The 15,660-nt window shown below is 35.9% G+C and overlaps 1 protein-coding gene across 3 annotated transcripts in view; it reads right to left on the reverse strand.

The window, feature by feature from the left end:
* Window positions 1-15,660, reverse strand: part of LOC125668686 (probable helicase with zinc finger domain) — a 49,422-nt gene that overhangs the window by 18,898 nt on the left and 14,864 nt on the right. For 2 of the 3 annotated variants that reach the window (XM_048903029.2, XM_048903028.2), the window contains exons 6-12: window positions 14,325-14,499; window positions 12,860-13,037; window positions 6,210-6,233; window positions 4,555-4,753; window positions 3,676-3,783; window positions 3,263-3,442; window positions 1,077-1,276 (exon numbers count right to left, since the gene is read on the reverse strand). In XM_048903029.2, the coding sequence (XP_048758986.2) occupies window positions 1,077-1,276; window positions 3,263-3,442; window positions 3,676-3,783; window positions 4,555-4,753; window positions 6,210-6,233; window positions 12,860-13,037; window positions 14,325-14,499 (1,064 nt within the window). The remainder of the gene's footprint in view (window positions 1-1,076; window positions 1,277-3,262; window positions 3,443-3,675; window positions 3,784-4,554; window positions 4,754-6,209; window positions 6,234-12,859; window positions 13,038-14,324; window positions 14,500-15,660) is intronic. The other variant, XM_056163269.1, reaches the window with a different exon arrangement.

Below are 15,660 nucleotides of genomic sequence, written 5' to 3' on the forward strand. Positions count from 1 at the left end.
AATTTTAAAGAAATTGTGTTCTGTGAAACACTATGCTTTGATCATGGCCACATTCAAATGTCACAAAGGAGGACTTTCAAGAATACTCTAGGTTGGCTTTAATTGTGTCTGTCATTTTAAAGTTCACAGAGAACAAAACCCCATCCATTGCATAAATTAGTTACTATATAATTCTAACTTTGAATCATGAATATATAATGTAAGAAATCACAAACACATGACTTTCCTGCCAATTTCATTGAAAGAAACACAAATTGTTATTTTTCAATGCCTAATTGACTTCAGCAAGTGTGTGCATCATATGTTGATCACAATAAGCCCCATACATGTCAATCATCACAATCATCTTAATTTTGCAAATACAATGTACATGAATCTTTTTTGATTAATTCATGTTGTCAATCATTTCTATTACAATAACTGACTGAAAAATTGAAATTTTTGACAATTTCCATGCAAAATGCAGAAAATGAACGACCTGTTATCATCACATTCCTAATGAGGAGATAGTCTTGGATATTGTGATCTAAACTTTAGTTTCTAACTAGATCTACCTGAAAACTCCTTACTTACAGAGAAATCAGAGAATGTTTGAATTTTAGGACTAGAAATGGCTATTGCTAAACTTAATCCTTTGATGAATGACCTTTATAAGTCACAAATCCTTGATCCTTCAGTTCACAAGATCCTACCCTGTATAGTTCAAAGGTTACAAGATATAGACCAGAAACAATATGACCCTCTCTCCCCCATCTTTGATATTAGGGGCATAAAAATATTTAATATCATGTCCATTAGCAACAAAGGATATACAAAAATAAATCTATAGTTAATTGGACCCAATTTCACAGAAATTAATTACATTCACTTTGAATCCTTTTCTGTTTGAACTTTTACCACCACCCCCATCTAACATGACTAGCAGCCAAACCTGAGGACTAAAAGGCCTAGTAAATATGTTTATTTTGATTTTGTCAGGTGATTGCATTTTAAAAGTCCACTGCCCTTCAGTTCATGCTCTGCATCATAATTTCAAGAACAGGAAACTATTACATGTGTACTAGATTTTCACTCACTTATTTTCAAATGGGACTAAATCTACACTTTCAACTTTCCAGCGGCCCTGCTCGCTGAGAACTAGATCTTTGCTGAGTTTTTCTATGTCTGTGATGGGTGCTGACTCTATTTGCATCTCCCTACTGAGAACAGGCTCTAATCCAAAGTCATAAACCAGAGTCTGTCGGAAAGTTCCATAAATATCCGTCTTGAAAACAACCTGGAACAAGTAGAAAAGGAGCTACTATTATACTGAACGAAAGATTTAACAGCTAATGATAAGAGACTACTCAATTTACATACAAATCAATTTACATACAAATATGTTTGCATTTTCTGTAATATGAAATTATAGCATAAGGACATGCAGAGCAAAATACATTTTTGAATACAAAACAAGACCTTATTTTAATCTGTGTTATTATAAAACATACTTCTCTAACATCTAAATACAATATAAATTCTAAAATAACATCCAGTATCTAACTAAGAGGTCCATGGCCAACAACACTCATCTGAGTCACCATGGCCCTGCTGTTGTGATTAGGAAAACATTTTTTTTTTTCAATATTTATTCCCATGATTTTTTTTACCTCATATCGTGGCCTCAACCTTGTCCAAAAGGGTCGAGACATAATCAAATTTGAATTCACACAACATGGGGATGCCTCAATACCAATATGACTAATATGACCTTGCTGTTCTGGAGAAGGCTAAGGTCACAGGTCAAAGATCATAGTATGGCATGGAAGATCTTGCCATAAAATTCCATATGCAATATATAAAAGCTCAATCTTAAATAAATTCAAGAGATATTGAATAGATTAAGTTTTTTTAAATGTAGGTCAAACTCCAGGGTCAAGGTCACAAGGTTAAAAAATTGGTGCCAAGAAAGACAAAAGTTGTGTCAACAGGAATGCATATATGAAATCCCTATCACTCACCATTCAAAAGTTATGAGACAGGACAAAAGCAATATGCCTCTTAGTATAGTCACAGGTGCATTAACAAAAACTTTAATCCACAAAACTTGGAAACATTGCCTTTTGATATGATTTTATATTGTGGCCCTGCTACTCTCGAAAAGAATTTTTCATTTCTTGTATACTCCCATATGAAACTTTATCCAATATTGTGACCCCATCTTAATCCTGGGACCCATGATGTGAACAAATTTGAATTTGAACTACCTGTGGATGTTTGTAAATTAATATCATTAATTATGAACCTGCTGATTTTAAGATGGAAGATTTTTAAAGACATTTCACTATAAATTCTTATGTAAAATTTTGATCCCCTATTGTGGCCCCTACTTAACCCTGGGGGTCATGATTTGAATAAACTTGAATCTGCACTACCTAGGGTGCTTGCATATCAATATGACTAATCATGACCCTGCTGTCCTTGAGAGGAGGATTTTTTTCCTATGCACTCCCATGTAAAAAATTTATTTCCTATTGTGCCCCCCCCCTCCCCCCCTTACTTCTGGAGTCATAATCTGACTACACTTGGATCTGCACTACCTGGGAATGTTTGCATGTAAACATGACAAATCATGGCTCTGTTCTTGAGAAGAATTTTCCTCTATATATCCACATGTAAAACTCTAATCCCTTATTGTGGCCCCACCCTACCCCTAGGAGCCATGATTTATACAAACTTGAATCTACTTTATGTTAGTAAGTTTTCATATATAATTTCAACTATTCTGGTCCAGTGATACTTGAGATGAAGATTCTTAAATGTTGCTTTTTCTTGATTGTCTCCTCTTTGAAGGGAGCATGGTCCTTCATTTGAACAAACTTGAACTCCCTTTTCCCAAGGTATAATTTGTGTTAATTTTGATTGAAATGGACCAAGTGGTTTTTGAGAAGATTTTTAAATGATGCCACAAAATTTTCACTAATTTTTAATTATCTTCACTTCAAAAAGGGTGTGGCACTTCCTTTCAATAAACTTGAATCCTCTTTACACAAGCATGCTTTGTGGCCTTTGGTTGAAATTAGCCCTGCGGTTCTGAAGAAGTTGAAAATGTTAAAAGTTTACTGGTGAGCGGACAGACAGATGGACGTCAGACAAACGGTGATCAGAAAAGCTCATTTGAGCAGGTGAGGCAAAAATATTTTTAAAGCTTCAGTCCTTTTAATCACTCAGAAACAATATCAGTCTACAGCACAGCTTCACAACGAAACTTATCCAAAAATACCTTGACTCTATAGACGTACTCTCCAGAGTGTCGTGTTGTGTAGTCTGGATTGACCCATTCCTGGCAGTGAGTCTCCAGATTCTGGTACTTTTGGGTCTTTTTTGGTCCCACAGATATGCTGGCGATGTAGAAGTAGGTACGATTTGTGTCGTCCAACAAGGTCACCCGATGTAAACTTCTCTGCAACAGCAAAAAATCATCACATAATGCATGTTAAGAGTTACTCTCTACAATTCTAAAAGGATTGGTGGAAAATACCAAATTCAGATTGATTTCAAACTGAACTAGTCAAGAATCAGATTCTAAATCTGATGGCATTTAAAGTATAATGAAATTATATATTTACCTTTTGCCTTTCAAGTGAAAATAAATTTTGCACCCTGAACAGTTTTTTTTTCTCCATGAAAACTTACCTTGCTGGTGATGGTGAATGTCCATGCATTAGTGCACTTCTTGGTGGTCATATTCACTTTTAACTCAGAGTTCACATGAACTTTAGCATACTCCACGTTTTGAATCATCTGTCATAAAAGACACAAATACATGTAGATATCAAAAAATAATTCCGTCTTTGTAGGAGGAGGCATACCAAACGATGTATTCGTTTTATATGTATCTTAATCCATTGTATCAGTGTTTCAGTGCTGTATTTATATCATACATGTAATATAATGCTTTTATAAACATTGAGTATTAAACCATGAATACTGTACTTAACACTTTCTTGTATAAACATGAATCAAATGAGCTTTAAACAACGAACACTGTATTTAACACTCTTTTATAAACATTAAGTATTAAAACAGGAATACTGTTTGTAACACTCTCTTGTATAAACATGAATTGAGCATTAAACAATGAATACTGTTTGTAACACTCCCTTGTATAAACATGAATTGAGCATTAAACAATGAATATTGTTTGTAACACTCTCCAAGTTGAGAAAGTGAGAACATTTACTCAAAAGCAACCAGGAACTACTGCGTTTCATGTAACACATGTTGCCTGCCACGGCATCATCCATCATGATATATATCAAATGAGTCTTACCCATAGGATACACAAGCTAAACATCAGAGGCCTATCTCATAGTTACAAAGTTGTAGAGTGTTACAGAAGGACAGACAGACAAAGGAGGGACAAAGTAATCCCCGAGAGTTACTATGCTTCACAGACAACACAAAAACTATCATTAAACACATATACAATGTACTTACTCCATAAATACAAACTTTTAAATCTGAAACAAGTAGTGTTCTTATTTCTTTTTTTATATAACACCCCATACTAACCACAGATTTTGAGTTTTCAGCATTGACCAACTTTTCCATCAGCTGTTCTGCATACGTGTTGCCATGGAGATGTTTGTCTCGCGCTCGTTTGATTTGCTGTTTCCGAAACTTGAAACGCTCTTTCCATTCCTGCAGTTCATCTTTTGAATGTGCTTGAGTACACTTGTCCCCAAATGTACACTTTCTGGTATCTTCAAAGCTAGAAATGTGTATAATACATTGCTTTATTTTAGACTTACAAAATGCATTTGGAACTTTGGATAACTGAACAGAACAGTAAAAAAGATTCTGAAATTTATTCCCATTTTCCCTTTCTCCATTAACCACACTAACACATTCCATGTCCATTCTATATCACTTTAATTAAGTAGGTACATGTAATCTTACTCACAATAGTGCTACCATTCTTATTCTTTCTCAAAAGATTCATAATGGTGAATATATTCCAACTATGTCAACAATACCAATTTACTAAAATATTTTGAAACTGATTTGTAGAGATAGCACATATAGAAGGAAAATTGCTTAAATTGTTGACGACTTGAAAAATCACATGCTATACTAAAAATTATTTTCTAGCCAGTATACATGTATGTATTAATATTTTTTTTAAATTGGAAGCCATATCATATACAATAATATGCCACAAAGAATATATTCTGAAAAATAAAAAATTACAATACATAATGTTGTTTATCATTAGTAACGTGTAAAAAAAAATATATATATATTTACAAAAAAACAAGCACAGCATCGCAGGGCATCCCCTCTTAACTGGACGTATTTATTTTATAAACACAACACTGACCACAATGCATTTCACAATGCACTTACTTGCCAAAAATGTATCATTACATTTCTCTGTATACATGTATCTCCCCCTCCATTGTGAGGCGATAATAAAAACTAACTTTGACCTAAATGCCTTTCATTTTATCTAACACCTTAAATCAAAACAGCCCATGTTTAAATAGACTGAACTACAGAGGAAAATACGCACTTAGAAAATGCTGAAAAAGTCCAAGTAGATGAAAAATTTGCATATATACAATGGATTTTTTCTAGACTCTTTGTAACATTAAACTTTACATTCCTGCACTTTCCTATAAATAAAGATAATATTTTCAACTTTTCTAATTTCATGATAAAGCTTTTTGATGCATGAGTACAAGCAACATTATTTTATTTTTTTATAGTTTATTACTACATATGTACAAGAAATATATATTTTGTTATCAAATAAATTGTAAAATAAATATTGCATAGTCTCATAGATAGTGAAATCACTCCTGAGGTTTCAAACTCGGATTTCAAACAAAATCTCTAACCCCTGGAACTGTTCGTCAGTGATTTAGGAAATAATGAGTAATGTCTAAGACACAATGTTGCATGGATATCAGTACTCTCTCTTCTCTCTCTCTCTCTCTCTCGCTGAATTTGTTTAGATATACATGTAATAAAAAAATTAATTTAAACTAAAATACACATAATAACAGTGCAAAAAATAGTTTTAAATAACAACAAATAATAAGAAAATACGAACCATCTCACTTATGAACTGATTCTGACAACAGAATAACATGCAATCACATGCTTGAAAACAGTGACAACTGTTTGTTTGTTAGTAGAACTAAATGATTGGAGATTTGGCTCACCGATTCAAGTCAGCGTCTAAAACACTATAAGCCAGCTACGATCAAACATTCATCACTGCAACTTTAGAACACACTGTATATGGCCCACTTACACCATTACCAAAGTAAAATACATGCCCCCCCCCCCCCCCCCCCCCCCCCTATGGGAGTTTCCACAGTCTTATAAAAAATCAATAAGCCCCAGTCATGTGCTGCTTGCAACAGCACCCTACATCTGACTGGATTCTGTCCATTGAATGCCAACAGAAGACCCACTGACAGCAACGATTCGTACGGGCGCAAGAGAAACTTCCACGCAGGTAGAGAAATCTGCAACAATTTCAATGGACAACGGGGTTGTCAACTAGCCAGATGCAGGAATGCTCATATTTGCTTGGAATGCAAAGAAGACCATTCCAAACTTAACTGTCCAAGCACAAAAAACTCCAGTTGGCCCCAGTTCTTTGGGGCCTCCACTCACCAGAAGCCACAGAGGGAAATTTCGACTTCGAAATAACGACACCAGTGCAGATAGATATACTACAAGATCTGCTGATAGACCACCCAGATAGGGATTTCACACAGTATTTGATTAATGGATTACGATGTGGCTTTTACACGGGGTTCAAAAATATTCCAAACAATAACTTTGAATGTAAAAATCTCAAGTCGGCGATTCAGTATTCCAACAGTGTAACGGAACTACTACAACAGGAAGTTGACAAGGGTTACCTATTGGGTCCCTTTACAGATATTCCTTTTCCTCATTACCGTATAAATCCAATTGGTATAGCAATTAGTAAATATTCTAAGAAAAAGAGACTCATCGTGGACATGTCGGCGCCTCATAATGACTTAGATAATCCTAGCTTGAATGACTTGATCAACAAAGAAGACTTTTCTCTCAGCTATGTGACCATAGACGATGCTATACAGCTTATCAAAAAATGTGGGAAGAATTCTATGTTGATAAAAACCGATATCACAGATGCATTTAAAATAATGCCTATCTGCCTTCAATTGTGGCCCTTTCATGGTGTTAAGTGGGAAAACCAATATTATTTTTACAAACGTTTAGTATTTGGAAGTCGTTCAAGTCCCAAAATTTTTGATAGCTTGTCCTTTGCAGTGTGCTGGATTGCTACACACAAATACCAAATGCCCAATATTCTACACCTACTTGATGATTTCCTAGTAGTCGTTCCTCCAGACTCGAATGCTACCGAAATTAAGCTAAAGCTGCTTAGCCTTTTCAAAGACTTGGGGATTCCACTGTCGGTTAAAAAGACTGAAGGCCCAAATACGGAATTGGAATACTTGGGTATCTACTTGGATTCTTTCAACATGATAGCAAGGTTACCTAAGGACAAGATTGATCGCATCTCAGAAATAGTGGAATCGTTCCTGCACCGCAAATCCTGTACAAAAGGGAATTACTTAGTTTACTTGGACACTTAAACTTTGCATGTAGAGTAATCCTACCAGGACGATCTTTTATTTCTCACCTTATCGCTCTATCCACAACTGTAGAACCATTACATTACCATATTCAGTTAGACAGTATGTGCCGAGCAGATCTCACTATGTGGGCTAAATTCCTTCGTTCATGGAATGGCGTTTCTTTTTTCATCAATGATGACATTGTGAATGCAGCAGATATTCAACTTTTCACGGATGCCACCCCATCTTCCTTTGGTGGATTTTACCAGAATGACTGGTTTCAAGGATATTTTCCCAAAGAAATTTTGCAAGAGAAGACATCAATGGCCTTCTTTGAACTCTACCCCATAGTGATGGCATGTCTTCTGTGGGGCGATAAATGGAAAAGGAAGCGCATTTTGTTTCATTGTGATAACAGAGCAACCGTAGATATTATATGCAAGGGACGTTCGAAAATTAAAAGCATAATGAAACTTATGAGAACTTTGACTTTTCACGCGGCTAGCAACCATTATATCATTCATGCTAAGCATATTGAAGGTACAAAAAACTGTATTGCTGACTCTCTCTCTCGTTTCCAGATGCAGAGATTCCGAACCTTAGCTCCCCAAGCCAACCCCTTTCCAGTGCCTGGCGTGCATCATTCGGTGATGATGACAGACTAGATCAGGAGTTGCAGGGACTTTGGGAAGCTTCACTGAACCAGTCAACTCGCAAGACATATTCTTCAGCCTTACAGTGTTTTCAGAACTTTATGATTATGAATGGTGCTAAGTTCTCCAAGCATGGGTTACCTCTCATACAAGAATCAGACCTTGTTTATTTTGTGACACATTGTAAATCGGTGCTGAAATTGAAACATGACACCATTAAATTATATCTTGCTGGCATTAGGTTTCACTATATTAAGTCTGGATTGGGCGATGTCTTGAAAGGATGCGATCAGTTGCATTATGTGTTTAGAGGTGTTAAAAGATTACAGTCAAATGTCCATCACAAGCGTTTTCCTATTACTACAAGAATTTTAGCACAAATATGGAATGTTTTAGACCAGGGAGTTTTTTCTCCTTTTGTAGATCTCATGTTAAAATGTATGTATTCATGTGCATTTTTTGGTTTTTTGAGATGTGGTGAAATCACATGCAAATCTCAGAATGTAGAACAATTTTTACAAATCTCAGATGTACATATTAAACCAGGAGGAAGTGCTTTTGTTTTGAAATTAAGAACCTCCAAAACAGATCCATTTTCAAAAGGTGTTGAAATTGTTATTTTTGAAAATGACCACTTTAAACCGGTGTACACCATGATATCATATTTAGATGCTCGCAAATCTCTGTTTAGTTCAAACACTGGCAAATCGCCATTATTTGTAGACAATGAATTTAACCTTAAACCCATGCCAAGAGACACTTTTGTTCTGCAACTGAAAGAGATACTCTTTCGGATTGGATATGATGATAACAAATTTTCAGGTCATTCTTTTAGGATAGGTGCAGCTACAGCAGCGGCTGCAGCTGGTGTTGAAGATCATGTTATTAAAGAATTAGGTCGTTGGTCTTCAGACTGCTACAACAGATATATTAGAACAGATGTAGAGGCTGTTCAAAAAGCACAAGTACAAATGTCATATTTGTAATATGTTGTTTCTTTTTTTTTTTTCTACTGTGTACATGAGCCTATTATTATTACATGTTAAAATTTTTTTTTTTTTTTTTTTTTTTTTTTTTTTTTTTTTTTTTTTTTTTCATGACTACCGGTTCTTGGGGGCTTCACTCATTCCTTTCGTTCATTTGGCGTTCATTCCTGGGGGAATTTTGCCCCCAAGGGATTATTTACTTATTACATACATTATTTGTTTATATGTACATGTATTGTATTAGAACCTGTATATGAATTATGTTGGCAGGCGGTATATTGTAGATATTAGGTTGACACGTTATTCGGGCAGGAATCTCGGCCACGTCTATGTTTCTCTGTATATACATGGTTAAGCTCACAGATCAGCTCGAGCTTCATTGGATTTGTATTCGGGTTTGTTGGTTACCCGCTGGGATCAGCCCCGGGTAAGCTCCCTGGGATCAGCCCGGAGCTTCATTTCCATTCAGTTTTGCATGCATGGGGATTTGCTCATTCAGCTCCCTGGGATCAGCCCGGAGCTTCAGTCTGTTTTCTCGCCCGCTGGGATCACCCCGGGCAGCTCCTTGGGATCAGCCCGGAGCTTGTTTTTTGTGTTCATTAACCCGCTAGATTCAGTCGCGGGTAGCTCCTTGGGATCAGCCCGGAGCTTCATCACTCCTTTTGGACCCGTTGGGATCAACCCGGGGTAGCTCACTGGGATCAGCCAGTTGCTTAGTTGTGGTTTTAGTCCAGATGGTCGTACGTGACCTGCTGGGATCAGCCCAAGGCTAGTTCACTAGAGTTAGTGTAGAGTAGAGTAGAGTACATATAGTTATGTAGTATTGGAGTTATAAGAATGAGAAGCCCCCAGAACGCCAAACTGTATTTTATTTTTTGTTGTTTTGTACATATTGTATGTTCTTCTGATGTAGGCATGTATGTTAGTAATCAATATGAGTTTTCAGTTGGATATGTAAATAAATGTTAAACTCTGACTGTCTGGTGGTTGTGTATAAATTGAAATTTGATTTATTAAATTATTATTTATACACAACGTTGGTTTCCTTTTCCTGTACTTAGCTAACTATGTTTAATTAGGATATTTGATGTTGCTTTGTTTTTATTTATCATATCGATTCTAAAATTAGATTTGGTATTGGTCAGTGTAATTAGATGACCAATCAGATTAGAGTAGCCGGGAGCATTGATGCCTAGAGGGGGATGCTGATTAAGTTCATTGTATAGCCTTGTAGGAGACTGAAAGTAACAGCAGCTACCCACCCACCTTCCCCATCAACTTCCCCGGCTCTCTTCTCTTATTGGGGCTCCTCATTCCTTTTGTTCATGGCGTTCATTCCTGGGGGAATTTTGCCCCCAAGGGATTGTTCATTCCTGGGGGAATTTTGCCCCCAAGGGATTATTTACTTATTACATACATTATTTGTTTATATGTACATGTATTGTATTAGAACCTGTATATGAATTATGTTGGCAGGCGGTATATTGTAGATATTAGGTTGACACGTTATTCGGGCAGGAATCTCGGCCACGTCTATGTTTCTCTGTATATACATGGTTAAGCTCACAGATCAGCTCGAGCTTCATTGGATTTGTATTCGGGTTTGTTGGTTACCCGCTGGGATCAGCCCCGGGTAAGCTCCCTGGGATCAGCCCGGAGCTTCATTTCCATTCAGTTTTGCATGCATGGGGATTTGCTCATTCAGCTCCCTGGGATCAGCCCGGAGCTTCAGTCTGTTTTCTCGCCCGCTGGGATCACCCCGGGCAGCTCCTTGGGATCAGCCCGGAGCTTGTTTTTTGTGTTCATTAACCCGCTAGATTCAGTCGCGGGTAGCTCCTTGGGATCAGCCCGGAGCTTCATCACTCCTTTTGGACCCGTTGGGATCAACCCGGGGTAGCTCACTGGGATCAGCCAGTTGCTTAGTTGTGGTTTTAGTCCAGATGGTCGTACGTGACCTGCTGGGATCAGCCCAAGGCTAGTTCACTAGAGTTAGTGTAGAGTAGAGTAGAGTACATATAGTTATGTAGTATTGGAGTTATAAGAATGAGAAGCCCCCAGAACGCCAAACTGTATTTTATTTTTTGTTGTTTTGTACATATTGTATGTTCTTCTGATGTAGGCATGTATGTTAGTAATCAATATGAGTTTTCAGTTGGATATGTAAATAAATGTTAAACTCTGACTGTCTGGTGGTTGTGTATAAATTTGATATTAAATCTTTATCCTTTCCCCATCTGATCATAATAACACAGACGTTTCAGTGAACACATATGCCTGTTTATGGATGAACAAACATCACCATTTTAAACAAGTTGTGTGTGTTAAACACAAATGCCTCTGATTGTGACCAAGTCCTAATGTGAACTTTCTAATATTTATTTACAGAGGCTATATCCTTTGACCCCATGAACCTGAGGCAATTCAAGCCAAGTTTTATATAAGATCAATATTGCTAATATAAAGCATCATTCTCTTCTAGGTGACAAAATATACCCAAGGTTAAAGTTGTTGATAGAAAATAGGACAAACAGACATGCTGACCAAACAGAATGCAAGATAAACACCTACCGACCTTTGACCTTATCATCTCAGGGACATGATAATCTTAAACATACCAAAGGTGCAAAGCCCAGTCGCTTACTGCACAAACACATGGAAAAAAAATTTAAATAGGGCAATTGTTGTCATTTAAAAAACCATTTCCCCAAAAATATTAATGTTAAATTGTAACCTTGACCTTAACTTTTTTTTTAACTTAAAACATTTCAGAAGTTGTCCTTTACATTAATTTGTCCTAACAGGACTAACTACCTCTATGTGGACCATACACAATGGGGATTATTCAAAACACTGCATATCCAAATGCCACACTCATACAAACTTCAATAATCCCTACATTAAATAGCCATGGACTACACTTAAGTCTAATTAACCTTGATCTTGGCAAAATGACCTTTGGTTAGAGTCATGACATCCCAAATGGCTATAAGCAACCTTTGTGCTAAGTACGAACTTCTAAGGTCTATCCATTACAAAGTTATGGCTCAGATATAAGTATGATGGACATGGTGATTCTTATATACTCCCTATGGTAAAGCTAAAACAATACTCGAGATAATGCAAAGAAAAGTGAAATGTTGACGTCTGGAAATTTGGACGTTATTTACCATATTATAAGCCAAGTTTGATGCCACTCAAGAAATAGATATGCTATTAATCAAATTTCTATCTCTCACAGTTACAAAGTTCTAAGATATGACAGACATGAAGAACAGGTAGAGAAACGGATGGACAGGTATACAACTGTCTGACACTGTAGTCCCCAACTGTCCCTATGCTTTGAAGGTGACATGAAAAAATACTATAAAACCATTAACAAACTTTAACTTCACAAACAAGGTGAAATATCACATTCAAAGTAAATTAAAAGTCACTTTCCTCATCAAAGAAAAAAAAAATAGTCTAATTCCACAATTACACCGTTTCACAATAAATATACATCAAAAAGAAAATAAGTCATCAGAATATGAAACACAAGGTTACAAATCTGCATAACTACAGTGTATCACATGATCAGATTAACAGACATTACCTGCGACAAATCGTGAACTCTTCGCTGGTCAAATTTCTGGGGGGGACTCTATACTTCCAATTCTGATCTTCATCTGATGTGATTCTTTTTTTGTGCAGGTCACTCCTGCAGTGAGTCTCCAGCTCACTGGATGATACAAACTTGATGTCACAGAATGTACAGCTAAAATCTTCATCATCTGCAATGATTATCAAAAAATACAACTAAAATTTTCATCACCTGCAATGATTATCAAATATCACGTCACAAAAGGTACAGCTAAAATATTCATCACCTGCAATGATTATCAAATATCAAACTGCAAGTACCTTCAACTTACTTCAACTGTCACATTTGTGAAACTAAAAATATACTCAAACACATTTTAACCACGAGATGATGTCGTCTTTGTGATTAAACTTGTATTAAGTATGACCTCTACAGTTGGACAAAGAAGATATTATTAAACAATAGGTCCATGAGCCACATCGCTCACCTGAGTCACCTTGGCCCATATTAAATGATTTTCCCTATATATTCGCATGTAAAACTTTGATCCCCTATTTTGGCCCCATCCAACCCCCGGGGACCATGCTTTTTACAAACTTGAATCTGCACTATGTCAGGAACCTTTCATGTGATTGTAAACTTTTCTGGTCCAGTGGTTCTTGAGAAGGAGTTTTTTCAAAATTTTCCCTACATATTTGTATCTAACACTTTGATCCCCTATAGTGGCCCCAACCTACCCCCGGGGGCCATGGTTTAAACAAACTTGAATCTGCATGATTTCAGAAAGCTTTCATGTAAATGTAAACTCTTCTGGTCCAGTGGTTCTTGAGAAGAAGACTTTTAAAGATTTTCCCTATATATTTGCATGTAAAACTTTGATCCCCTATTGTGGCCCCACCCTACCCCCGGAATTCATGATTTTAACAAACTTGAATCTCCACTATGTCAGGAAGCTTTCATGTAAATTTCAGCTTTTCTGGCCCAATGGTTCTTGAGATGATTCTTAAATGACCCCATCCTATTTTTGCATTTTTGTGATTATCTCCCCTTTGAAGGGGGAATGTCCCTTCATTTGAACGAACTTGAATCCCCTTTGCCCAAGGGTGATTTGTACCAAGTTTTATTGAAATTGGCCCATTAGTTTTGGAGAAGATGATTTTCCTACATATCAGCATCTGAAACTTTGATCACCTATTGTGGCCCCACCCTACCCCAGGGGGACTTTGATTTGAACAAACTTGAACCTACTTTATACCAGGAAGATTTCAGGTAAATTGAAATTGGCCCAGTGGTTCAAGAGAAGAAGTTGAAAGTATGAAAAGTTTCCAGACGATGGACAACAGGTGATCAGAAAAGCTCATTTTAGCTTTCAGCTACACAAAAGGAGAAAATCTTCATTGTTTTAGAATTCAAAAATTGAAACTGATGAAACTCTATGCATGTTCTCATGGTAGTTTTCAACAGCGGTTTTCTTTACCCTTTTCATCATTCAGTGCACATGCACCTTCGTTCTCCGACTTTGAATTGATGGTATGGATCACTTTTATGGGTGGACTAGGGATAGGCTCTTTTTGAGTGATGTTTGTGGGTGGTGTAGTGTCTGATGTAAAGGTGCTATTCTCATCTTCCTCCTCCTCTTCTTCTCCTGAATCCTGACAAAATCATGGAATAAATGTAATCCAAATTTATGATGAATATCAACAGATCCTATAATTACAAAACACTATTTATAGGTTTAAAATTGAGATGAAGTACAGTATATGATATATGAAAAACATGGTTAATATATTAATGAATATTAACACACCCTATAATTACAAAATACCATTTATAAGTTTAAAATTGAGATAAAGTATATGATATACGTACATCATGGAATTATAAAATATCATTTATAGGTTTAAAATTGAGATAAAGTTCAGTGTATGATATATGAAAAACATAGTTAACATACTAATGAATATCAACAGACCCTATAATTACAAAACATCTAAGGTTTAAAATTGTGATAGTTTACATGTATGATACATGTATATGTAAAACAGGGTTAATACACAGATGAATAACAAATGTAACACTTTGTGCCCAACAAACTACTGAGACAGAATGTTTATCTATCATGATGCAAAAAACATTTTTACAAAAAACATAAGTACACACAAATATATTTGGCGAGGGGCAAATTCACTTACTATACTGGGCTTACTTATCACACACAGATAAATGTGCATGTACTAAATACTCACATGAATAACATATCTAACACATCAAAAAATGTTGTTGTATTTAACATTTAGTCAATGTTGGATAAAATTCTAAATTCACGAAGTTGGAGATAGGGGATGTCAAAACTCCCATAAGTTTCTGTTGTCCGACATCATTTACAAAACTCCCATAAGTTTCAGTTGTCTGACATCGTTTATAAAACTCCCATAAGTTTCTGTTGTCTGACATTATATTTACGTGATTTTTTTTAAAGAACAAATCTACTCTTTTTTATGTAAAGTAATAGCAAAGTTCTGGGGACGAACCATTTCAATTTGTTATAAACGTAATTCAATATATCCAATAAGTTCATAATAAATTTTAAAACTACAAGAAATGAAAATTACTTCACTATAAGCATGAAGTCATTACAAGCATATCTGCTATAACCGAGTTCAAAGTGACATTTAAAAAAATTACACTGTCATTTTTTAATAAAAAGTAAAAACGGTAAACAGTTTTATTAGTATTTTTACTTCATAATCAATTTCGGTCAATTTCCTTAATGTGAATGTGAATTAATTTTTTTGTCAAACATTGAACTTTTG

This window comes from Ostrea edulis, chromosome 4 (assembly GCF_947568905.1).
Source record: "Ostrea edulis chromosome 4, xbOstEdul1.1, whole genome shotgun sequence".
NCBI classification, from domain to species: Eukaryota; Metazoa; Mollusca; class Bivalvia; order Ostreida; family Ostreidae; genus Ostrea; species Ostrea edulis.